At 40.2% G+C, this 27020-nt stretch overlaps 2 protein-coding genes, 1 non-coding gene and 2 pseudogenes across 4 annotated transcripts; 4 read left to right on the forward strand and 1 right to left on the reverse strand.

The window, feature by feature from the left end:
* On the forward strand, positions 1-25420 carry LOC148740141 (uncharacterized). 2 transcript variants are annotated; one of them, XM_088748317.1, is made up of 4 exons: positions 1-225; positions 4008-4070; positions 4262-4561; positions 23572-25420. In XM_088748317.1, exons 1-4 carry the CDS (start codon positions 76-78, stop codon positions 23734-23736), a joined length of 678 nt encoding a protein of 225 aa, XP_088604443.1. In that variant the 5' UTR covers positions 1-75; the 3' UTR covers positions 23737-25420. The 2 variants fall into 2 exon arrangements, with proteins under 2 accessions (XP_088604443.1, XP_088604445.1); XM_088748319.1 differs by lacking the exon at positions 23572-25420 and adding an exon at positions 5056-5559 and having other exon boundaries at positions 5-225.
* Positions 5702-8501, forward strand: LOC148740142 (uncharacterized; annotated as a pseudogene).
* Positions 13863-21166, forward strand: LOC111319181 (uncharacterized). Its single transcript, XM_088748326.1, has 4 exons — positions 13863-14071; positions 18533-18595; positions 18782-19081; positions 19916-21166. Exons 1-4 carry the CDS (start codon positions 13922-13924, stop codon positions 20054-20056), a joined length of 654 nt encoding a protein of 217 aa, XP_088604452.1. The 5' UTR covers positions 13863-13921; the 3' UTR covers positions 20057-21166.
* On the reverse strand, positions 22340-23366 carry LOC148740143 (uncharacterized; annotated as a pseudogene).
* Positions 25421-26623: 1203 nt separating the features above from the next.
* Positions 26624-26696, forward strand: Trnat-ugu (transfer RNA threonine (anticodon UGU)). The gene has a single exon. It is a non-coding gene; the product is annotated as a tRNA-Thr (tRNA).
* The last annotated feature ends 324 nt before the right edge of the window (positions 26697-27020 follow it).

Genomic DNA, 27020 nt, shown 5'->3' on the forward strand with positions numbered 1-27020 from the left:
TATTGTGTTCTGTCTGTTTCAAAAGCTAACAGGTAAATATTTTAGATAAAACATCGCGGAAATATTCCACTCGACATGGCGTTCAGCCGGCGAGAATTGAAAATCATTTCGATTCTTCAACTAGCAATGGCAGTTTTCTTTTTCGCATTCGGCATCGTGGACTATTATGAAGTACGCTACACATACCTCAGCTTTTTGTTCATGCCATGTTGGATCGCAGCTCTCGTAAGTATACACTTAAAGACGTAGAACTACAGCTGTTTCATTGCCAATGCTTCTGATTTCGACCGTTAAAATAGAAGATATTAGAGGTTCATGGGGAAGGCGTTGAACGGTTTTTCGCTAGTGCTTCTATTCGTTTCAATAATGCGACCACTGAGACCAAATATCACTCAACCCTCACAGCTGTCATTCGTCAAGAAACGTAGTTTGAGAAGGGGGCTCAATATTTAGCTTTTGAGCTAACGAATAATGTAACTAGGTATGGTGTTTATTGACCGAATACGACTATCATTATGGCCGCGAAACTAAGGGATCAATCCAAACTGCGATGATTACACGAAATCTGTGATTCGTAAACGGTGGTTGGGTCATATGAAAAGTCGAAATCGTGAACGGCTGCACGAACTAGGCTCAGGGATTTGCACAATGTTAAAGAGGATTAACTTAAGCTCTTAGGTCGTGATACCGTACATCAAGTCGTTGGTCGATTGTTCCTAGTCTACACTACAAATGGGCCGTTTAGGTCGTATTTCTTTCTAGAAGGATAATCTCCTTTCAAGAACGTGACTTCTACTAAGCCACAAAACACCTTGCTATTAACGATTAGCATAATAATGCAGCTGTTTTCAAACGCCTTATGATCGACTTCCGCTAAGGACTTTGAACTGATATGGCTTGACTATATATAGCACGGTAGAATTTTCAAACAGTATATTTAATTCAGTCGGACCAAGATGAGTTTCATATTTTCTCAGGTAATCACACGATTTCGATCACAATAAGGTATACAGCCAATAAGCACGAGTGGGTTAAAAGCTGCAACTAAACAGTTCGTAACCTTTTGTACACTGATTTGTCTTTCTCTAGTATTGTGTTACCTGAAATCTGCATTTTTCTGAGTCAAAAATTAAATTTCTCTCATGTGTTTTATTTAATATGACATGTCATGAAAACAATTTATATCGAAGATATGAACCATAACAGGAATCAAGGAATGTAAATTAGTTTTTGACAACACGGGCAAGCCGTTTGAAATCAAGTCGTCATACTGCCTTATCGCGCCGAAACAAAATTATATTCCCGTTCTTATGCTCGATGGGAGAGCAGCATTTGGATCAGTTTAGGCTGGGCTGAGTTACGTTTCAACAATCCAGAAGAAAGCCGCGACGTAATTCTGATGTACTGAACCCAATCCATAGATACAATTGCAATGTGTTTTCTGATACAACGCTTATGATTGGCTCAGAATTGAGTGGCGTGACCAGCCATAGAGGAGACAGAGTCAGCTTTATTAACCCACAGTGAACCTCCTTTAGTAATTATAAATATATACATTAGCACTTAAGTCCATCTAATACTATGTTTGATTATCCAACTACACCTACACGAGTACAAATAACGCCATAGACGAGTATAATATAATAATAATATAATAAAATATTTAACTGCAGACAGTACTGTTTCGGCCTTCTGGGCCTCATCAGTGCAGTGCTGATGCTAGGATGGGGGAGAACCGAGACGGTTACCTCAAACGACCCAACCTTTGTGGTATCGTCTAAATCATGCCAGAAATATTTATATAGCGCCTATCCTTTTCAGTGCTAAGCGCTTCACAATGCTTTAAAAAGGACTCAAATCGTATACCTATAGATATATACATAATAAAAAAATTACAAAATGGAGAACCTAGGATAGTTCATAAACTTTCTTTAAAAGAAAGGTCTTCAATCTAGATTTGAACTTGTTCACATCGTCGATTGATCTAATGTCAATAGGTAAATCGCTCCAAAGTATAGGGGCAATTACTGAGAAAGCCCTTAAACCATATGTCTTTAAGTTATAGGGTTTGATGATAAGACGCCACTTGTCTGAAGATGAGCGAAGGTACCTTGTAGTTTCATAAACATGAATTAGGTCATCCAAATAATCAGGAGCTAAATTGTTGAGTATCTTAAAACAAATAAATTTAATCTTAAAGATTATTCTTTGCTCCACCGGCAGCCAGTGCAGCTCCTTTAGAGTATCGCTTATGTGATCAAACTTACTTAAGCAAGCAATCACACATGCTGCAGGATTTTGGACACATTGCAGTTTGTTAATTTCATACTTGGGAAGACCATACCAAAATGAGTTGCATAGATCTAGCTTCGAATTTACAAATGCGTGTAAAAGAACTTTAGCTGTTGTGACATTGATATATTTACGAATCTTAGCTATATTTCTTAGGTGGTGGAATGCCCCTTCAACTATGTTGTTAAAATGAAAAGACATCATTACGGTGTTATCAAAAATGGCGCCGATATTACGCGCCTTATTTGTAGGCTCGATGACATCATTTCCTATTTTAATAGAAGGTAGCCGTGGGGGCGGTCTGAACTTAGAATGGAGAATAAGAAGTTCGGTTTTATCAGTATTTAGTTTCAGTTTGTTAGTAGTCATCCAGTTGGTGATATCAACAAGACAGCTTTCAATCTGCGAAATTGTAGTGGTAAGGTCATTCTTATCATCGCAACTGAAGGTGGTGTATAGTTGAGTGTCATCAGTATATAGATGGAAGTCTATGTTATGGTATCTTATTAGGTCACCTAGTAGGGCCGTGTACAAGAGATACAGCAACGGACCCTACACGGACCCTTGGGGCACGCCAAATCTGAGCGGTCGAATTGAGGAAGTAAATCCATCAATCTGAACAAATTGGGAACGATCCGTAAGCTAAGACTGAAGCCACGAAAGTGCTTTACCTTTTATACCAAACCTGGAACGCAGTCTATGTAATAGGATCTTATGGTCGACAGTGTCGTAGGCAGCTGATAGGTCTAACAGCAAGAGAACAACACATTGTTTATCATCGATTGATTTCAGAATATCATTTTTAACACGTAGAAGCGCTAGTACAAACATCACGCGGTATTTGTACTCGTCTATTGTAGAGTACCGGTTAAACAGGTTTTCTCGCATCGCGCAAGCTAAGAATTGGATGGTAGTTACGAAAAAAAAAAAACAAACAAATGGCGGACAATTTGAATCATATTTCCGACGACAAAGAGTCAGAATGGCTGACAAATATAGATCCAAGTTCATTAGATGAATCGAACGAAGAAAAACAGCTTGACGACCAGGAAATTTCTTTATTTAATGAAGAAAATAGAAACAGCAACACTACAACGCGCCAATTCCGTTCCGCTTCGCCTACTTCTGTCACGCACTCCCCATACATAAATATCCGCGAAATTCGCCCGCACTGAAATAACAGTTTGGCGTGTTGGATAACAAATAACTTATTAGACGTTTTCTTGTGTAGTGTCGCTGAGTATTTTTACTCGTTATTTGTAGTTTGACCCGCCCTACGGGCTCGTCAAAATACCGCACAATTATGCAACTCGTAAAAATACTCAGCGATACTACACAACAAAACGTCTAATAAGATATGTTTACTTCTACCTTGCTATTCTCTTATTATTTCTCAAATAATACAAAATAAGGCCGTTTCTTTAATGAAATTGGATCTCAAATATTCTGGGGTATAATTGTGTGACGTTTTGTATATTAAAATAGATTTACTGATCGTACGTTTCTCCATTTCAAACCATTTCATTTGATTTTAGGGGTCTAGGCAAAGAGGATGAAGAACATCCACGACAACAATATTCCCTAGGGTTTTAAAACTTTCCTGCACCTGTGCGAACAAGCTTGTAATGGTTTTGTATAGGGAAACTTTGCAAACTCTACTTTCTGCCGTTTGACATGCTTTCTTAAACCTAAAATTTTACTGCTTGGTCGGACAGGTATTGCCAGCGGGCATTATGGGATTGATTGTGGCGACCAGGACCCGACGCTCCTCGATTCTGGTGAGAATAATTACCGACTGAAATGTTATGAGATTATTTATGCGAAGAGAAAATATTAAATAACGTCTTACTTTTGCGTGACATTTAACAGTTATTCACTGACTTAAAGGTTGAAGTCCAGCACTTTGACTGATAAGATATATTTGAAGCTCAGAAAATAATTGCCATCTCACCTGATTTCATGATTTCAGATACACTTGCTCAGTACAATTAGTATTGCCTCTGTTGTGGTTTGTGCTGTGGTACTTGAAAGCTATTCATGGGCTCTGAAATCTGTATTGGGTTACAAATATGACAGTTATCGTCAAAAAACTGGTGAAGGTTTTCGTTCCTTTTGGGCTAAAGACGCAAAAATCAAGTTTGAAGACCAGGAAAATACCATGATAGCCATACATGCCTTGATTGTTATATTTTCCATCGCTGAGATTATTCTCGCCGTGGCGATGGCTCGGAGCAGTGATGCTGGGCGTCAATCGCCCCAGCAAAATCAGGTATGTTGCATTACTCTAGAAAAAACTATTTATCGAATAAGGCACTGAAGTCTAGGAAGGCATGCGGAAATCCTTTCCTATTTCCTCTTTCTTCCGTCCTTACTCCTTCTCCTCTTCGTTATCTTTTGCTTTTTCACAGCTTCTCTTTCCCGTTCCCCTCATCCCTTCTTTTCTCCCCTCCCCTCCCTTCCTCCTTTCCCTCAGCATTTCTAATTCTCTTTTTTTCTCCCTTTTCTCCCCTCCCTTCCATCTCCCTCCATTCCTCCCTCGCTTTTCTCTTCTCCCCATACTTCCCTGTATGCCTCTCTGATTGGCTGTTTCCCTCCATTCCTTTCAATCTCCACCTCTAGTGGTCTTCCTTCTGTTGCCACAGTTATTTTTCTCACATTTCTCTTTTTATTCTTCCCTTCCCAATTCTCCTCCCCTTCTTCCTCCGGCCCCTTTTCCTTCTTTTTCTCATTAATCAACTGGATAATTTAATCTAATTTTTTTAGCCATACTATGAATGCCATCAAGTGGGAAACGGACACGTACCAATCCAAGTGCAGCCTTTTCCACCACAACCTATGATGGCTATTCCGATTACTGAAGCCAACTACAGGAGTGGTGGCAACCAGCAGCCTCAGCGCATGTAGTTACGGAAAGTTTGTCTGTTTGTTTAGTGACCTTGTATAGTCGCTTTTAAAAATATTTTATTGAGCACCAAAACGCTAGCCTGAGCGATTAACAAACGATAAAGGTGTGATCTCGTAGTAACAACCTACGCAACGTAACGTAATGGATAGCAACTGTAACGTAACGCGCGCGCGCGGCTGTCCGGGTTCCCATACGGGACATCTAAGTTTCTGTGCATGTGCGGTGGCCGCATCTTCGAACGGTGCCACGAGGCTACCGAGTTTATCTTTCGTTTTTCCTAATTTTGGCTAGACGTTGCGTCAAACACTGTAACATTTAGTGCGAGTTTTCGCGAAGGATTTTGGATTAAACTTTTGATTTTACATTGTTTGTCACCGTTCGCGGAAACGAACCGGTTATTGAGGAAAAAAAGGAAGCTGTGCAAGTAAAAGTTTTAGATTTAGTACAGGAGGTTAAGGTGGCTCCGCCGGCACCCAAGTATTAACGAATAAACCTCCTTTCGGAGAGCGAGTTACTATAAGAAACGTAGTTAATTCATCTCAAAGCTGTCTCCCTAGATATTCAACAGTTCGGCTGACGATAAAGTGAAGATTGTGTTTTGGGTGTTAATTTTTTCTACTTACGTCGTTACCATGGCAACATTATCTCTAATGACAATCAGATAAATTTCAATATTTGGCCTAGATACTTTAATATCTTCTCTCTTCCATGGTGAAAAGTCTTTGAAAACTAAAATCTCAAGGTTACTAATATCCACCCATTTCTCTCAATATATTCTATAAGCTCTGTCAGAGTTTAAAAAAAGTGATAACAACTGTGGCGTGACACGCGTGACTATAGACATGTGATCACCAAGTCAAAAAAACACCGTCGTGCCTCGTGGCAACGCAGTTGTTACAAACATAAACCTGAACTGCTCTGTGATTTTATCGTCATCGCAACTCTACAATAACAACCACAACAGCAAAAACAAAATAAGATAAGGAACTTAAAAGGAAAACACTCATCAAATATTCTTGGTTTTCACCCACGTGACCTCCGTCTTGTCGACGGTTGCTATCCACCATGTTGGTGCCCAAACAAACGCGCTCAGTAGAAAGGTCACAGTGCGAAAGTAAGCCTGAAAATGGTTCTTTGCATTGTTTTTGGATGTGGAAGTAGAAGTGACCTGGATAAAGGGATTAGATTTTATCGAATACCCTCAGTGGCAACCAACAAAGGAGAATTTGGAGAAGAACTGACTACAGAGCGGAGAGAAAAATTGATAAAAGCGATCAGTCGCGGAGACCCTGAATAGAAAGACGTGCTTAACAGCGAAAGGGTATGTGGAAAGCATTTTGTTTCAGGGAAGCCAGCTGCTTACTGGCATAAGCACGACGTGCATTGGGTGCCCACATTGCAACTTGGCAAGAAAAATGTTCGCCCTAAATTAGACCATGATGCGAACGCAAAGAGAGCTGTTAGGGCAAAGAAGCGAGAGCAACTTGTTGTGGAACGACAAGAACGCGAAGCGGTAGAGAAACGTCGAAAGCTTGTAGAAAGCAATCTTCTTGTTGCTCAAATCGACTTTAGTCAGCCAAGTACTTCGACAGAAGAAGAAGAGGAAAATCGAAACGAGGGGAATGAGGAGGCCTTTTCTTCTCATCTGGCGGCCATAGCAGTTAGCTAAAGGGTAAATCTCAGCTCGACCCAGTGGATGTTGAGCAGACAATAAGCATTGCGAATGTTATAATTCATGTTGAACGTGTTATTTGGACTGCTTAGACGGAAATTTACAATCTTGTAAGGTACCTTGCCAACTGACTTTCTGATATGTAATCATGAAAACTCCATGTGACAAGCGCACTGCATTGGTGGATCATATGATAAGATTTTGTGCAGCGATTGTTAATTTCTGTCCTCCAATTGTGCCATTTGATTAGATCAACTTCACATTTAGATACCTTAAGTCTTCTATTAAGCCACCTGGGTGTTTTTAAATTTATTTTAGGGTGTGTAATAAAAATCTAACAAAGTGCAGCTCAAAGAAAACTGTCAGTATACTTAACAATTATTCCACGAGCGCGCGTTGGATATGAGATGATAGATAGCCAACGAGGCGCGTAGCGCCAAGTTGGCTATAATCATCTCATATCCAACAAGCGCGAGTGGAATAATTGTTTTATTAAAAAAAAAAAACGCCCCCAAGATATTAGACAAATCTCGACTTTATTGTTGTAAGAAGAAACCGGATGTTACAATGTACAGATGTTAGATCATGGTATATTGGCTCATATACCATAATGGCTAAGCCAATAAAAAGTCTTGAATTGCACTATCCAATGATCTAGTTTTTAATAATAATAATAATTATTACATAATAATTGGAATTATTGCCCGCCTTCGGCATCTCGTACCTTTAACCACTCTATTTATCGCTCTTTGATCCTCGCTTATCTATCCTATGGCGTGGCTGTTTGGGGCCGGGCCAAGCTGCTAAATCTCATTTACATAAAATCCTCGTCCTATAAAAGCGTGTTCCTCGGCTGATATATTTTTCTGAACCCAGAGCACATGCGATGCCTTTATTTATCTCCTCAAAAATCCTCCCCATAAATATATTATACGTTGAATCAGTTTCCTCAATTATGTTTGACGTCTCATGTCTAACTGTACCTACTAACATTAGTAACCTTTTCATTAAAGCTACTGAAAAGCATAATCACGATACGAGGCTCTCTTCTTTCGGAAATTTTTATATTAATCCATCGAGACTGAATCAAAGCCAGGGCTCTTTTGCTAGCTTCGGAGCTAAACTTTGGAACTCCATTTGCGATGCTCCTCGTCAACTCCCGAAGAGAGCTTTCAAAAAACTCTTTAAGGACATGTTATTTTCGCTCCTAGAGGCTGAGGATTACTATGTTGAATCGTCCCTTCTATTTCAAAAAATTACTAATTATAAACTGGCTTTAGAATTTATATTCTACATTGTAGTGTTACTATTTTCTTATGTTTAATGATGCAGTTGTATATACGAGTTTTAAGTGGCTGTCTTTTTCTGGCAATGTTATTAATTTATGTTTAAGCTTTGTTTGTACTCTATCACCACTGCTGTGCCTCTAATTCTCGCAAACCTCAACTAGCTCCTGCTGTTTGCGGGCGTGAACGGTCTTCATGAACATGAAAGTGTAAATTAGATCAATAACAATTAGATTAATTACATTAATTAGATTTATTTGTAGTTTGTCATCTGTCATTTCCTATTAAGCTTTCTTCTTACTAAGCTTCAATAAACTTCAAACTATTAGGCTTTCTTCTTATACAACGTAGCCGCGTTTAATGGATCGAACTAACTTAATAAATTAAGATGCCCTGTCGATGAACGGTGGCTAAGGAACTGAAATTAAAATTCCCTTAGCAACAGATTTGTACATATATTAAGTTCCACCCAACTTGATTTCTCGAGACTTTTGATCTTAGAAGGTATAATTTTGGCTTAAAAGTCACAGAAATATCCAATTAAATATGTTTTTCAGCTGCCGTGAATTGAAAATAACTTCGATTATTCAGCTGGTAATGACAGCCAGCTTTATCGCCAGGTGTCAGTTGTCATCCGTCAGTTGGTGGGTCAAAAGAAAATCAAGTCGCTTTCAGTCTTTAAGTCAGACAGTTAATCACTCTGCTAGGCAGTCCTAAATTGCCGTAAACAGTGTTTTCTAAAATTTCTCTTGCATCCATTGCTTTTCACGAGGTATAACCTCGGTTCCACAACTATAAGGGCATTCATAAAATTTACCATCGTATGAATTCTCGAGTTTTACAATTACAGATCATCCATTACAATTACCGATCATATATTACAGGATAATCCTCGATTCTAACAAATCCATATTCTTCGTTTTCACTTGACGTCACTTCCTCTGAGGTCAGGATTAAAAAACCGGAAGTCGGCCATGTTGGAAGATATACAAACACGCGAAGCGTAAGCTTGGCTGCACGTGTAGTCAGTCGTGAAGCTAAAACTTGTGATTTTCTTTATCACGCCAACTCCTTGTGCTGTTTTTAATTGTGGGTATCATAATACTCGAGACAAAGAGTATAGTTTCTTCAGAATACCCAAAATAATAACTCATCAGGGAGAGCAAACTAGAAAACTTTCCGCGGAGCGAAGACAATAGTGGATCAAAAATATCAAAAGAGACAGCAAAGATCTCACCGAAAAAAAGATTGATGGAACTCATGTTTGCAGTGCTCATTTCGTGTCAGGTAAAACATATGTAAAGGACGAAATGTTTTGCTCAGTTTTGCGGTACTATATAGCTTCATAACATTTGCAAATATTACCTTAGAAAAGCCATTCGCACTGGAAGATACAACAAATGTAGATTGGGTTCCGACTGTAAACATGGGCCACTCCTGCATCAAAGACCCTACAAAAGGCTTTTATCGAGAAAAACGAGCTAAAAAAAGAGCCCAGAACATGTTAAATAAACCTTCAACAGCTGCGCGCCGTGCCTCTGAAGCCTTGACGTCGACTGACAACTTACCTTTCAAAGATTCATCTTCCACCCCTGCCGAATCAGAGTTTACTCTCGTAGAATCGAACTCGATGTCCAGCGACTTAAATCAACCGACTTTTGAACATCTTTCAAGTCAAAACAATCCAGACACAGCTAAAAGATATATTAAGAACTATTGTGGGACCGCGTGACAACAACTAAGCGCGAGCGCGAAAACAGCGCGAGTGAAATTGACATTGCACAGAGATAGCATCCACAACTGTTTTTGTTTCAAGTGAATCCCATTCCCATTTTCTATTGTTTTCTTGGCAAAAAATCTCATGCATGTTTCCAACCTTGTTTGTAAACATGTTATTTCGACAAAGCGAAATGCCTTACCACAATTCCAGGAATTTTTGTTGACATTGATGCGGACAAAGTTGAACTTCCCTTTAGAAGACTTAGCCCACAGGTTCAACATTTCTGTACCAATTGCTCAGAGAATATTCGATAGGTGGATTGTGAGGAGGAAATATATTATTCTGCAAAACACTCTACCCATCGACCTGGTGAAAGCAAAGTTCGGAGAATCATTATGCCCCGTTGACAAGATTGCTAGAGTATACTGTGCCTTGACAAATCTATCTGAGTCGGTGGTGCCATTCAATTAGAGCTGTAAATTATTGTTCAGTTGTGCATAGCAATGTTATGAATACACCTCATTGCAAAACGTTTTCATTTTCATAGGGCATTTAGAGATCTACTGAAATGGGAATGAAAACCATTCTAGCACTAATGGGTTAAGCTTCATCACTCATTAAGTATCCAAGAATATCACCAAAGACTAAAATGTAAAAACTTGTGTGACTACTGTACAATAAACTGTTGAATTTTACAATTGACTCTCAATGAATACATGGTTTAAGAGAAAATGTATGATACTATCATTGATACAAATGCAAGGCTGAGCATTTGCTATTAACCTGCATGAGAAAGAATTGACTTATTACTTTTTCTAGTTGGAAATAAAAAATGGGTATTTGGTGGCAGCATTAGAACTTAGGTTTGTATATAAAACATCTTTAAACTGCACACTTAACCTACAATAGGTCTTTTAAAGATTTTATCCTCTTACATAAAAATGCAGAAAAGAAGTATATTATTTCAAGTTAAACAACATAAGCTGGAATATTTGTTGGCCAAAGCTCAAAATATAGTAAAACTGCCGTAAACTTGACTCGACTTTTCCTCCTGTTTTCTTGAATTGAAGAGTGTTTACCCAGCCCGAGACGAAAAAGTTGTAAGCTTCCATGGCTTTGTAGGATTTCATTTGCAACATGATTGTCCAAGACGTTTGAACCACCAAATAGTTCACGATATCCGGGAACTGAACGGCGGGAAGCAAGCTTAAATCTTCTGAAAAATCGCTCTTTTTCAACTTATATGGATCAAAACCACACAGTAGAGCTTTGTCACGATAGCGAGCCTTCGTAACATCATCTAAAGTTAACCAATAGTCGTCAAATACAATATCAATGTGAGAAGAACTAGTCGCGTCCGCCATTGTAACAGCTTTGTATATCTTCCAACATGGCCGCCGGAAGTGATTCATCCAATTTTGATCACGTGATTGAAAACAAAGAATTGGATGCTGTGGCGCGTCTAGACTAATCATGCAAGAGAAAATATCTGATGGAGTGTAATCTATTGAATATACCAGGGTAATTAAACAGCTAAGCGTTTCTTATGACCGACTTGAAGCTGGTCAGGTGCCGATCCAGTTGCAAGAGCAAGCGACCTCAGTTGCAGCCCAACCATTGGTGGCCATTCTGCGATCAGGCGCTCGCCCGGTATTCACTACAAATGAATAACTACTGTAAACGCTTCAATTATCCCCAGTTGGGGAGAGGGAAAGCGTCAATCAGACGGGAGACTTATTCGAGGGGGGAGGGGAAGGGGGAGACATGCTTGAGTAGAATTCTCCTCGTTCATTTACAACTCATTCATTTCAAATCCATAGCAAAATAAAATAGAATAAGGCTACTTATTGCGAGTATTTTTCAATTTCTAACACTGATTCTGCACAAAACGAGGTATGGTGAGAACTCCCTCCTCCCTCCCCCCCCCCCCCCAGCCCCTTCTCGAATGAAATACCTTAAATTAAAACCATAAACGCTTGCAGGGCCCTCATGAAAATCCTTCTCCTGACTAACATGTATGTATCCCCGTCAAGCAGAAGGCCTCTTGTAATCGCTAATATCAACCAATAGCTCTTATAGGAGATGTACACGCCATTTCGCTAATCCAGCGGTATCTCGATGAGAGTAGGAGTAAAACGAGGCTATGGGGTCTAGCTTTCCTAACTTTTCAAAGCATTACAAGAGAGACAACTATGAACTTTGAAAATAAGACAAAAAACTGCCCGAATCCGCGTTTTTCTCAGCGGAAGAGAAAGTTCAATTACTCAGTGGTAAATTTCCTCAACTTTTAACAAAAAAGAGGCTCAAAGAGTGGCTTTCCTATCGTAGGGGAACGAGCAAAGATGGAAGTGCAAGAGCCGACGCTACAAAAGGCCGAGCTCGCTCAAAGGTATATCACAAATTTGTAGTCTTTAATAATCATCTATTCGTTATCTTTCTACGATTTAAGAGCCAAACATTTCTAATATTTTTGTCGTTCCTATACAGAGTTGTCAGCTACATCAAAAACAGCTGGGAAGACGATTTCGTAGACGCGTGGCATGACATGTCGTCGAGCCAACCGCACCAAGACATAAATACTCCGTATACTCCATCTGACTTTCCTGGTTCAGCAGAATGGCTCCCTCTACCCGATGCCAAAGACAGTGTACCTGCTTTTAATATGCAGAATATGATATCGTACTTCATCGAAAGAAAAACCAAAGATAACGAGGCCAACAAAGATTATAAGAACATTAGCAGCAAAGCATTTGGCCTGTTTCGGCATGGGCACATCCGAAGAATTGAACTTGCCTGTGATAGCGACAAAGTACACTTCACATGCGATTGCTTACCAGATATGAAAAAACTTTAACATATAAGTTAGGACTATCATTGGTTAAAAACAGTGATAGAGAAGGAGAAATAGTTTATTTCAATTTTGAGAATTTAGCATTTCCAGCTCCTTCCTTACATTTCTCTCCAACTCCAGCTGTCTCTCTAACTCCTTGATTTTATTTGTCAGTTCTAACTCTTTTTCTTGCCATTCCTTCATTGCGTTTGAGAGTTTCTCCTCCTTTGACCTAAGTTCTCGTGCAAGCTTGTCATTTTCATTTTCCGCAGATTCTCCGCTTACAAAAACATTTTCAGTCTTCCCACTCTCTACAACAGGTCTAGCTTCATTCAGTTTGGAGGATCGAGTCAAAAACTTCGAGAGCGGATTTTGCTGCAGTCGTCGCAGTCCTGTTTGTTTTTAATTTTACAGTAGTTGCCGTTTGCTTTCCTCGGTAACAAGGCTTCTTTCTCTCTGATTTTTAACTGAAAATCCGTGAACCTTGATGGCACAGATCCCGGCTTCAGACGAATTCTCTGTCCACCAAGTGGCCTAATAAAGCAGGCTGGCTAAAAATGCTGGCTACAAACGTAAGAATTTTTGGTTACTGGACAGTTCTCTCTGCGGATCTTGGCGAGCCATTCAGCAAGCGACCTCTTGTCTAACAAAGGTAGCGAATGCCAAGATAATTCCTTGCATTCATGTTTTGAACTCCTGTTCGTACATCCAAAAGCTATACAATGTTTAACCATGGTTGGAAAAGCAAGAAAATACTTTAAGTGATGAAGATATAAACGAAAACGTTATAAACCTCCAAGATTTATAGCAAATTTCGTTACGATTCACTCTGAAGCTCGACCCGATAGCCTCGATTTGATCCTTCAGTCATCGGAATACCGCTGCATTGTCGGAGTGGCGTGTACATCTCCGATAAGAGCTATTTCACCTTAAAATTGACAGATCAAAAAGCCGTCACGTATTAAGAAAAAAAGGGAGGGAAGCCCTACAATATCATACTTGTTGAAGTTTATTCACACGAGCGATTGCTTCTGGATGACTTTTTGCCAGCTCGCTGTTACGGTATTTAAATTATCACATTTATCCAGAAACCAGATTGGCCCTGACAAGCGAAGAAAGTGGAATGAGTCTGGGAACGAGTTAATGTGTTCCGTCGGTTTTAAAATTTATCATGTAAATATTTTAGATTAAACGTCGCGGAAATATTCCACTCGAAATGGCGTTTAGCCGGCGAGAATTGAAAATCATTTCGATTATTCAACTAGCGATGGCAGTTATCTTTTTTGCATTGGGCATCGTGGACCATTTTGAAGTACGCTACGTTTTCCTCAGCTTTTTGTTCATGCCATGTTGGATCGCAGCTCTCGTAAGTACACTTGAAGAAGTAGAACTGCCTATTGTACATATCCCAGCCTAGCTCTACAGCCGTTCTCGATTTCGACTTTTCATATGACCCAACCACCGTTTACGAATCACAGATTTCGTGTATTTATCGTAGTTTGGATTGATCCCTTAGTTTCGCGGCCATAATAATATTGTTTTCGGTCAGTAAACACCATACCTGGTTGGCATTATTGGTCAGCTCATAGACCAAATTTTGAGCGCCATTCTCAAACTAAGTTTCTCGACGAATGACAGCTGTGAGGGTTGAGTGATATTTGGTCTCAGTGGTCGTATTATTGAAACGAATAGAAGCACTAACGAAAAACTGTTCCACGTCTTCGCCATGAACCTCGAATATCTTCTATTTTAACGGTCGAAAGCAGAAGCTTTGGCAATAAAACACAAGTCGTGATACCGTACATCGTTGGTCGATTAATATTGTTCTAGTCTACTCTTCAAATGGGCAGTCTAGGTCGTATTCCTTTCTGGAAGGAAAATTTCGTTTTAAGAACTTGACTTCTGCTAGGCTATAAAACACCTTGCTAAACGATTAGAATAATTTTGCAGCTGTTTTCAAACACCTTATCGGTTTCATTGCGTCCTCTGCGAAAACAACAACGCGAAATGACAAAACTTTGCGTTGTCTATAGAACGTGAACGTCGATGGCTATTGTTTTACACTCATTTCTATTTCTAATTTTAACGCTGACAGTTCCATATTCAGTTTCGAGATAGTTCGAGAATGAGAAACAAAGTAAATGACTTTGGAGTATCGTGGGACTCTAGATAAAATATAAGTTTATTTTTTTAACCGAAGTTATCCACAGCGTCGCCCTTGTCGTTTCTCAAACTCCCTAATTAGTTTTTCACAACGCGGGCAAGCCGTTTGAGATCAAGTCATCATACTGCCGTATCACGCCCAAACTAAGCTATACTCCCGTTCTTATACTCTTGTATTCTTATGCTCTCGGTAGGAGAACAACATTTTAAGCTAGGCTGAGTTGCAACAATCCATAAGAAAGCCGCGACGTAATTCTGATGTGCCGAATCCAATGCGTAGATTATTACCGTGTTTTCTGATGCAACACTTATGATTGGCTTCGAATTGAGTGGCTTGACCAGCCATTGAGGAGACAGAGTATGCTGCCTTTCTATATCAAGAAAAGGTTAGATACTCTAGTCTTCTCGGATAGGGACGAATAAATGAAGGTCCCGTCTCCTGCAGGGTTAGGGGTAGGAGACGTTAATTTCCCACGCATGAGATTACTGTGTGATGGATGTCCTCCCCTGGGGTGGTTACTGGGTGGGAATTGGCCCTGAAAAGCCCCATGGGGAGTGGTCAATTAACATATGTATGTTAGGAAACACAAAGAAAGGCCGTTTCTTTAAAGTGCCCCTGAGATCAAAATTTTCGTACATCATTTTTTTCCATTTTCGTGTTCAGTGTGTCTCCTTCACCTACTCTGCCAAATTTCAGTTTAGACCGACTACCAGCAATATCTTTTTTCGGGCCGTTAAACTCACGATTTCGCGTCCGCCATTATTTGATCATGTTCCGGAAGTTGATCGCAGGACTCAGAGGAAGTGACGTCAAAGGCTCAACGCGAAAATCTCACATGGCAAAATGTCAAGCAAACATAACAGAGTGCTTTACTCTATTCTTACAAAAACTAAACAAAAATGACTGGGCACCAATGCGTAATTCAAAGCTGAAGTAATCGTGCAGACATGCTGCAGGTATTTCTCTGCATCGGAGCCTTGCAAATAGACCAGAGCAGGAAAAACGGATGCGATTTGTGCGACCTCGCCGAGCAAACTTCAATCCTACAGAAATATTTGTGATCTACTCCAAACACTTCTCGGAGGACTGTTTCGAGAGATCTGTGTACTTTGAAGGATCTAAGGCAAGAATTCTGTCGGGTTCAGTGCCTACCGTTCAAGAAGAGAAGGGACAAGAAAAACCGTCCTCAGTGCGATCTCGACGCCGGAAAGCTCAGTCTACGAACCTCCACGGATTTTGTCACCTTTACATATGAGCTGATCAATATCCACCGTTAACAACTCTCTGGCAGAATATCTTACACAGAGGAAAGTACTTGATGAACATTGTAAATAAGAATAATAAAATAGCTTAATTGAGGATTGAGATTTCTGACCTCAAAGAGGTCACTTTTATACAAAAGAGATGAAAAATATAATTGTGTCAGTCTGATTCTAAAAAAAAGCTGGCTTTAACATCAGCTAAAGCAGAACAAACAGCTTAAGACACAGAGCACAAAAACACTTTAAAATTTAGGCTTGCAGCCAAAAAGCCTAGAAAATGAAATTTATTAAAAAACCTGTCAAACTATCAACCATCTGATAGCCAAGTCAGCGTGCTATCAAAGGGTCTCAAATTCATCACAACGCCCGTGACAAAAGAATTTAAAATCAGGCCAACTTTTGCGAGATTTATTCGCAAGACGAATGTGCCTCCGTTACACCTTTCACGGACAAAATAAACCACTTCTGTTTCATATCAAACTGAACGCCACCGGTTCAGTCTTCTATCACCCCTCAGAACTACTTGGAAAATTGTCATAGCGATACTTGCAGACTGCATCTAAGCCAAAAAATACTTTGTAACGCAATGAGGTCACGGCTCAAAAAGAGTTGAAACAAACTCGGCTTTAAACCTCACCGAAGCAACACAACAATAGTCATCATGAGTAAGACAGAAAAACAACAGAGGCCAAAGTGCACCTCAACAACAGAGTTCAAACCTCTCAAAGCACCGATAGTAAAAAACACGTAGGAAAGGCCGGTTGATGATATCATTGACTAAATGCATCGGGGAAAACACATTGGTGGCTTAGAAATGGCTTTCACAAACTCCCAATATCCGCCTTCGGTTATACATTAGCCATTGCCGAAAACTAGTTTTACTAACCACCCGATAATTTCTTACAAAAAAAAAATCCCTTACGACAAGAAAAAATACAGTTCGAAGGCGATAAAGCGATGCGACCACAAAAGCCACATGGGGAGTCTGTGCCGTTCTTTGTTTATCTTTATTCGCATGGCAAAAATTCATCGTTTGTCGGCGCAAAACTATCCACAGAAGCTTCAGAGGATTTTTGGGACAATTCATCGTCTGAATAAGTCGACATTTCCCGACTGACAACGAAACAGTTCTCAAAAAGGTAATATGTGTGATTCTCTGTGCACCGAACAAAGAGAGTTGTGACAAAGCAAAGCATAAGTTTGTGGAGCCTTTGACGTCATGATGACGTTTTTGCGGGCTCGGCTGGAACATGTTTTCAGCAATGGCGGACGATTTTTGGACGACTTTGAAGCGGTAAAAATTGGTCATCGAAGGTTTGTTTTGATTTTTTAATGGCAAAAAGGGTCTTAACTTGACTCAATTCAACATTGAGTAAACAATTTAGGCCAAAATAAAATAGTCAATTTTCGTCTCAGGGGCACTTAAATGAAATTGGATCTTAAATATTTTAATTAGTTTGAAGTTTATTATTAATTCATAAATACATGGCAGTTTGAAACTGAATAGATAAAGATCGTTAACTAATCTATCTTAATTAAAAGAATAAAAAGGCAAACAGGACGCTAAAAAGGTTATCGAAAGACGAAATTTGAAAACTCTAGCCCCTATAGGGCAAAAAAAGATAATAATTAAAGATATTCTTAAAACGGTCGGGTTTAACACGCGGCATGTTAAAAGGTCGCGCACACCTTGATAAATAAGTAGATTGGTGTGGTGCAGGTAATAACTTGTTTGTCATTTACAGTTGTGTGAAAAAGTGTCTCACATATTTCGTCATGGTGGATTGCCAATTTCTTTAAATTCATAATAACAAGAGCCTAATTATTGCTAACACCAAGGCAGATAATGGACATTGCTCTCCGAGTCTGTATACATTCCAACTCTTGCATAAAATATTTAGCCAAACTGAAATGAAAGGCCGGAACTGCATAGTCAGTAATTGATCTAATACAACTAGAGTAGAAGAGCCCTAAATCAGTGCGAGTAACCGTAGCTCTCTTAAGTTGCACCAAAAAAATATGGTCTCTCAGTTAGATACCTTCTTAAGAATTTCATTAATTTGAATATTCCAGGTCAAATCATTGGAAATGTTGATACCCAAATTGGATCTTAAATATCATTGGGGTATAATTATATGACGTTTTGTACATCAAAATAGATTTACTGATCACATGTTCATGATTCAGGTTTCTCCATCCCAAACCATTTCACCCGATTTCAAAGTCTAGGTAAAGAGCATGAAGAACATCCACAACAGCAATATTCCCTAGGGTTTTAAAACTTGCTTGCACCTGTACGAACAAGCTTGTAATGGCTTTGTGAAGGTAAACTTTGCAAACTATACTTTCTGCTGTTTGACATGATTTCTAAAATCTACAATTTTATTGCTTGCTCGGACAGGTATTGCCAGCAGGCATTATGGGATTGATTTTGGCGACCAGGACCAGACGCTCCTCGATTCTGGTGAGAATGATTACCGACTGGAATTTTATTAGATCCAGGCTATGCGAAGAGAAAATAACGTCTTACTTTTGCGTGACACTCAACAGTTATTCACTGACTTAAAGGTTAATGTCCAACATTTCAACTGGTAAGATATATTTGAAGCTTAGAAAATAATTGCCGTCTCCTCCCATTTAATGATTTCAGAAAAACTGGCTCAGCACAATTAGTATTGCCTCTGTTGTGGTTTGCGCGGTGGTACTTGAAAGCTATTCATGGGCTCTGAAATTTTTATTGCGAGCCAAATATTATTATTATCGTCCAAGAAACGGTGAAGGTTCTCGTTTCTTTTGGCCCAATGACCCAAAAATCAAGTTTAAAGACCAGGAAAATACCATGATAGCCATACATGCCTTGATTATCATATTTGCCATCGCTGAGATCATTCTCGCCGTGGCGATGGCTAGGAACAGTAATGCTGGGCGTCAGTCACCGCAGGAAAATCAGGTATTTTGCGTTACTTGGGAAAAAAATCATTTATTGAATATGGCATTGAAGTCTAGGAAGGCATGCGGAAATCCTATCTTATTTCCTCTTTCTTCCGTCCTTACTCCTTCTCCTCTTCGTTGTATTTTGCTTTGGCACGACTTCATTCACCTTCCTTCGTCTCACCTTTTCTCCCTTTCTCATTCTCTTCATCCTCTCTTTTCTCCCATCCCCTTCCTTCCTCCCTTTCGCTTTGTATTCCTAGCTCACCTGTTCCCTCTCTTTTCTCCCCTCTCTTCCATCTCCCTCCATTCCTCCCTCCTTTTTCTCCTCCTTCCATAGCTCCATAAAGACCATCCTTACTTCCTGTCTCGCTCCGTTCCTTTCAAACTCCACCTCTATTCGTCTTCCCTCCATTCCCGCAGTTTTTCTTTTCACATTTCTCCTTTTGTTCTTCCTCAGTTCTTTCTTGCTCACTTTAATTCTTTGTCGTCTCCCCTTCCTTTGTTTCTTTCTCCTTCTCTCCCTCTGTCTTTCCTCTTTCTTTCCATTTCTCCTCCTATTCTTCCCTCCCTTTCTTTCAGCCTCAATTTTTCTCTTTTTCCCTTCCTTGTTTATTCTTTAGTTTCTTCCTATTTTTCTCTTCCATTTCTCCCTCTTTTGCTTCCTTTTTTCTCCCTCCATACCCTCATTTCTTTCTTTGCTCCTCACGTTCATTCCTCTTTTCTCTCTTGTCCTTCCACCCCTCTCTCCTCCCGCATTCTTTTCTCCTTTCCTCCAATCCAATTTCCCTCCCCTTCTCCCTCCTGCCCCTTTTCCTTTTTTTTTCTCATTAATCAACGGGTTTTTTTTTAGCCATACGATGAATACCATCAAGAGCGAAACGGACAAGTACCGATTCAAATACAGCCTTTTCCACCACAAGCAATGATGGCCATTCCGATAACTGGAGCCAACCATAGCAGTAGTGGCATCCAGCAGCCACCGCGCATGTAGTTACGGAAAGTTTGTCTGTTTCTTCAGTGGCCTTGTAAAGTCGCTTTCAAAAATGTTATATTAAGTACTTAAACGCTAACTCAAGCGATTGACTGACGATAAAGCTGCGATCTAAAAGTAACAAGTATCACAACGTAACGTAACGGAAAGCAACTGTAACGTAACGCAAATAAATGATATCCTAACAGGGCGTCAGAAACCACCATGTAGTAGACACCCGAAATAGAGAACAAATATAATAAAAGGAGTCTATATCATACATTTCTGTTGTCTTATCGTAATTAACTTAGAATTTGAAAGTTTTGACTTTAAAAGTTCTCGGTGTATCACAGGTGCGAAGTTCTTTTCAAAGGCCGTTTCATTCCTTTCTAGCCGCGTATTGAAATGGAGATAAGCCCACAGCAGTTTTGGTTCTCGTGAGATGAAGTTCTCTTCTGTCTTTCAGGGCCCTAACATCACAGCGCATCCTTGCAACTCATTAAAACATTTTTGTTTGTTTTTATTTTTATTATTTTTGTTGTTTTTATCATTATCATTATCATTACCTTATTTCCTTGTGTAACTCAAACGTGCGCGTGTTCCAGCCGCAGATCTTGTTGCCTACTACTGCGTATGTATTAGATCCTCCCTTGACTACGCTTGCCCTGTGTTCCATTATGCTCTACCTCAGTACTTACAGTCAGAGTTAGAAAGAGTTCAGAAAAGAGCTCTGGCGTGTATTTTTCCTAGAATGCCGTATGGGGAAGCGTTAGAGCGCGCCTGTTTGACTTCTATCAGAGAATATCACGATTTTACAAAGTCTTTATTTAGATCAATCAGCGAGAATCAGAATAGTAAACTACATTACTTAATTCCTGAAGCCCATAGCCCTCGTTATAATTTAAGGCGCCAAAGAACGTACAATGTACCAACAGCCAAGACAAAGCGTTTTGCTAATTCGTTATTCGTGAAGGTTGCGGCTGTAACCAACCCAAGTTGAGATGTAATAGAACTTTTAATAGAACTTTAAGTCATCATATTTTATATTTGTATAGTAGTAGCTTGTAAAAAATTGCGCAGCTCAGTATTTTACTGCGATGTTATTTTAATAAACCAGTCTACCTACCACTATTTTTATAACTACTTTGGTATATACATACATACATACATACATACATACATAGGTTAATTGACCACTCCCCATAGGGGCTTTTTAGGGCCAACAACCACCCATCCTACCCAGGGGAGGACATCAATCACACAGTAATCTCGTGAGTGGGAAATTAATGTCTCCTACCCCTAACCCTGCAGGAGACGGGGCCTACGTTTTATTCTTCCTTATCCGAGAAGACTAGAACATCTATCCATTTCTTGATATTATAGAAAGGTAGTAAATTCTCCTCACTTATTTTAATACCATGGGTATTGGTCCGGTCGGGGCTCGAACCTTCGACCTCCCGCACAACACAATCCGGCGCTTTGACCAATTGAGCTAACCGGTTGATCATTTTTTTATTAATTCGTTACCATAAAGTTTTTTAATTTTCTACCTTCTCCTCTGTCAAAAATATCCATGTCATTTTCTTCCCACTCCGACCTCCCTTGTTAATTGTCCACGAAGTCAGCTGCTTCTGTGACGCGGAGCACGCAAGTTCTAAGGGCAACTGACGTCATCAAGCGTATAAATCATAGTCCATGTAACTGTTGGGCAGCAAGGACGACTCAGTGAACAACGTGAACAGTCTTTATCTCTAAACTCGAGCACGAGTTGCATGGATTTTGAGTAGCATCTCCTCTTGCATGGACTGTGGTATCATCACCTGTGCACCTTTGTAAATAAGGCCATTGTCAGTTGTTAGTTCATCCCGGTAGGTCCAGTATGATCGAAGAGGGTGCGGTACCTGTTTTCTGTCATTCGGCCAGCCTTGAGCGATTGTGGTCATTAACTTGGAGAGGTGTTCATCTTTTTTGGTCTCATCGCGTAGGCGATATTCGGTGGTTTCTGTGAGGCGTGGGTTGTGTGTGTCAGATTTCTATGTGATTGCAGTCCTGAACACTTCAAAATCTGTGACCCTGGCATGAACTGGGGTAGGCAGTGCGGCTCTGGAAAGGGTGTTTGCTAGGTAGAGTGAGGTGCCTTTCTTGTATTTGATATTGAAGCGGTATCTCTGCAGTCTCATCAGCATTTTCTTCAGTCGCGCTGGGGCTTTGTGCAGGGCCGTTTTGCAAATGGTCTCAATGGGCTGGTGGTCCGTATGGACTTCTATGTCAGATTTGCTCTAGAGCCAATGGTCTGTATGGACACTATGTATTTGTCGTTTCCAGGGAGTAGCACTGTTCCTGGTAGTCATCCGTGTAATATGTCACAGGGTGCTGATCATTTGCCGTCTGCAGCAGATGTATGTTTTGTTCTCGAGGGAATCTTGGTTGGGAGCGGCCTCGAGGTGTTAATCAGTGTGGCCTCGACCCATGCCTTGGGCTTGCCATCGGCTGGTTCTTCGTGGTTGTTCTTGTTGCAGGGGGCTTGTATCAAGGCATACTCTAGCGAAGTGGTCGTTAATTCCACTTAGTGCAGGTTTTCCTATTTGCAGGGCATGCTTTCCAGGGATGAGGTACGCGTCGATCTCCACACCAAAAGCAGGTTCCGGGCTCCCGCTTTAGTTTCATTTGTTCATGGCTTATCCAATTTACTTGTTCCTCAATTCCTTTTGAGGCGTCTGCGATTAGTTTGTTGGCTTTTTGAGCCGACTCAAGGGCGGCTTCGGCTACGACGTCTTGCATAGTCTTAGGTGCTCCATTAGGTTATAAGTGTGTTTTGAGTAGCTCAGCTCGCATTGTGCTATCGTGTAGGCCAAAAACGAATTTGTCGAGGCACATTTCGTCGGTCAGTGAATTGTACGAGCATAAGCTTCCCGCGTGTCTGACCTTGACCTCCCATTCTTGAATAGATTCGTGTAGACTTTGCTGAGTGTTTCAGAATTTAAATCTGTCTGCAAGTAGGGAGGTTCCGATAGATCCCGTGTAATGAAGTCGTAGTTTGTCCATCCAGATCCATGGTTTTTTCGGATCATCATCTGCTATCTGGGGTTCAATCGTGTAGTGGATCACTTGCAAGGCTTCGTCCAGCATTGCCGATCGATTGTACTCCTTCTCCTCTTCGTTATCTTTTGCTTATGCACGACTTCCCTTTCCCATTCCCGTCATCCCTTGTTTTCTCCCCTCCCCTCCCTTTCTCCCTTTTGCTCTGCATTGCTAACTCCCTTTTCCTCTCCCTTTTCTCCCCTCTCTTCCATCTCCCGTCATTCTTCCCTCCCTTTTCACCTTCTCCCATACCTGCCTTTATGCCTCTCTTATTTCCTGTCTCGCTCTCTTCCTTTTAACCTCCACCTCCATTCGTCTTTTCTCCATTCCCACAGTTTTTCTTCTCACATTTCTCTTTTCATTCTTCCTCTTCCAGTTTTCCTTCCTTTTCCCTCCGGCCCCTTTTCCTTCTTTTTCTCATTAATCAACTGGATATTTTCATCTATTTTTTTTAGTCATACTATGCATACCATCAAGTGGGAAACGGACATTTACCGCTCCAAATGCAGCCTTTTCCACAAGCTATGGTGGCCATTCCGACTACTGAAGCCAACTACAGCGGTGGTGGCAACCCGCAGCCTCAGCGCATGTGGTTACAGAAAGTTTGTCTGTTTGTTTAATGACCTTGTATAGTCGCTTTTGAAAATATGATTTTGAGCATCAAAACGCTAGCCTGAGCGATTAACCAACGATAAAGCTGCGATCTCGTAGTAACAACTTACGCAACGTAACGTAACGGATAGCAACTGTTACGTAATGTGTGGCAGTCCGGGTTCCCAAACGGGACATCTAAGTTTTTGTGCGTGCGCGATGGCGGCACATTCGAACGGTGCCACGAGGCTACCGAGTTTATCGTTCGTTTTTCCCAATTAATGGCTTAACGTTGCGTCAAACACTATAACATTTAGTGCGAGTTTTCTCGAAGGATTTGGGATTAGACCTTTGATTTTACATCGAGGAAAAAAAGGAAGCTGTGCAAGTAAAAGTTTTAGATTTAGTACAGGAGGTTAAGGTGGATCCCCCGGCACCCAAATATTAACAAATAAACTTCCTTTCGGAGGGCGAGTTACTATAAGAAACGTAGTTAACTCATCTCAAAGGTCTCTCCCTAAATATTCAGCAGTTCGGCGGACGATACAGTGAGGATTCTGTTTTGGGTGTTAATTTTTTTATACTTACGTCGTTACCATGGCAACATTGTCTCTAATGACAGTCAGATATATATATCTTATTATTAAAAACTGAATCATTGGATAATGCAATTCAAGACTTTTTATTGGCTTAGCCATTATGGTATATCAGCCAATATACCATAATCCACAAATATGGTAAGCGTTCGCGTTAGTTTAAAATCAAAAGGGAGCTAAACAATCCGGTTTCTTCTCACAAAATAATAATTTCTTGAGGGCGTTTTTAATAAAACACTTATTAAACTCTAGATCATTGGATAATGCAGATCAAGACTTTTCATTGGCTTAGCCATCATGGTATATCACCCAATATACCATAATCTACAAATATGGTAAGCGTACGTGTCAGCTTAAAATTAAAAGGGAGCTAAAAATTTAATAAAACTTAATAATTTAATTCAACGTTTTTAATAAAACAATTATTCCACTCGCGCTTGTTGGATGTAAGGTTATTATAGCCAACTCTGCGCTACGCGCCTCGTTGGCTATCTATCATCTCATATCCAACGCACGCTCGTGGAATAACTGTTAATTAGACGTTTTGTTGTGTAGTATCGCTGAGTATTTTTACGAGTTGTGTCGTATGTTGACGAGCCCGTAGGCCAAGTCAAAATACAAATAACGAATAAAAATACTCGGCGATACTACACAACAAAACGTCTAATAAGTTATTTATTATCCAACACGCCAAACTGTTATTTCAGTGCGGGCGAATTTCGCGGATATTTATTTACGAGGAGTGCGTCACAGAAGTATGCGAAGCTGAACGGAGTTGGCGCGTTGTGTTGCTGTCTCTATTTTCTTCATTAAATGAAGAAATTTTCTGGTCGTCAAGCTGTTTTTCTTGGATCTATAAACTTGGATCTATAAATTTGGATCTATATTTGCCAGCCATTCTGACTCTTCGTCGTCGGAAATATGATTCAAATTGTCCGCCACTTTTTTTTTTTTCGTAACTACAATCCAAATCTTCGCTTGCGCGATGCGAGAAAACCTGTTTAACCGGTACTTAACAATAGACGAGTACAAATACCGCGTAATATTTGTACTCGTCTATGGCGTTATTTGTACTCGTCTAAGTGTAGTTGGATAATAATTTCCAATATTTGGCCTAGATACTTTAATGTTTTCTCTTTCCCATGGTGAAAAGTCTTCGATAATTTTGAAAACTAAAAACTCAAGGTTACCGATATCCGCCCATTTTCCTAAATATATTCGATAAGCTCCGACAGATTTTAACAAAAGTGATAACAACTGTGGCGTGACACGCGTGACTATAGACATGTGATCGCCAAGAAAAAAAAGAACACCGTCGTGCCTCGTGGCAACGCAGTTGTTACATAAACCTGAACTGCACAATTAATAGAGTTCTGTTGTAGTTTTAACCCGTAGCTCTGTGATTTTATCGTCATCGCAACTCTACAATAACAACCACAACAGCAAAAACAAAATAAGATAAGGAACTAAAAAGGAAAACACTCATTATATATCGAGAGTAAAAGAACGCTGTGAGAGCTTACAGGGGTGACAGAAGTATGTCCTTAACGTGTACCACAGCTTACTTTTTTCTTTTTATGACCAGACCTGTAGTAATCGTCACTAGAACAACGCTCGCTCACTCCTTATTGGTGACCGCTTATTAAAACATGTTTCGTGCTTAGCAATCTCCCGCGTGCATACATAACTTAATAGTGTACGCTGTGGTGTTTACCATTTGTTTTATAACATAACATTGATACATTGTGGCTGAAGAGTTCCTTTTTATTTAACAAATCTTACGTGACCAGAAAACAGAAGCGCGCGCGGAAAAATAGTCAGCAGCGTACACCCATGGGCAAATGGGGGACGCTAAATTGACCAATCTGAGGGCGCGCTTTACTTTGGTTATGTTATAAAACTGAATAGATACAATGAAATATATGAAGTTCCTATATTTGGAACTGCGGTATTAGATACATATGGTGCACGATCCTCGCAGTAGATAGCGCTATTTAAGCAATAGCGAAAATCAGACCTGAAAAAAATCAGGCCTGTACGGGATTCGAACCACTGACCTCTACCAATTGAGCATGTTAGCTCAATTGGTAGAGCGCTGCACTAGTATCGCAGAGGTCAGTGGTTCGAATCCCGTACAGGCCTGATTTTTTTCAGGTCTGATTTTCGCTATTGCTTAAATAGCGCTATCTACTGCGAGGATCGTGCACCATATGTATCTAATATCGCAGTTCAAAATATATGAACTTCATATATTTCATTATATCTGATTTATCACTTTTACGGGTTTATTACGAATCAACTTAACGGCCTGCTCCCAGTTGGCTTGTTAGCTCAATTGGTAGAGCGCTGCACTTGTATCGCAGAGGTCAGTGGTTCGAATCCCGTACAGGCCTGATTTTTTTCAGGTCTGATTTTCGCTATTGCTTAAGGTGGCTCGTACCGGTTTTCATCTCTTTGATGGTTTGTAACTTTGAAAGAATACAACAGAAAGACTGACCAAGGCCAGGTGAACACTTTTACGGGGTTGAATTACATAATCATTGGTTATCCAAAAATAAGTGTCATTTCGTCACTAGCAGTTTCCATGGCAACGCTTTCATAGGCTTATTCAGACGCACTTTTTTGTTTGTGGCTTAAATAATTCGAAAACTAACCCGGTGACCCCCTGATTTTTTTCAGTGATTGCTTTTGGCACTTGAAAAGGAAAATGCACAAAG

The sequence above is a fragment of the Stylophora pistillata genome, chromosome 2 (assembly GCF_964205215.1).
Source record: "Stylophora pistillata chromosome 2, jaStyPist1.2, whole genome shotgun sequence".
Taxonomy (NCBI): domain Eukaryota; kingdom Metazoa; phylum Cnidaria; class Anthozoa; order Scleractinia; family Pocilloporidae; genus Stylophora; species Stylophora pistillata.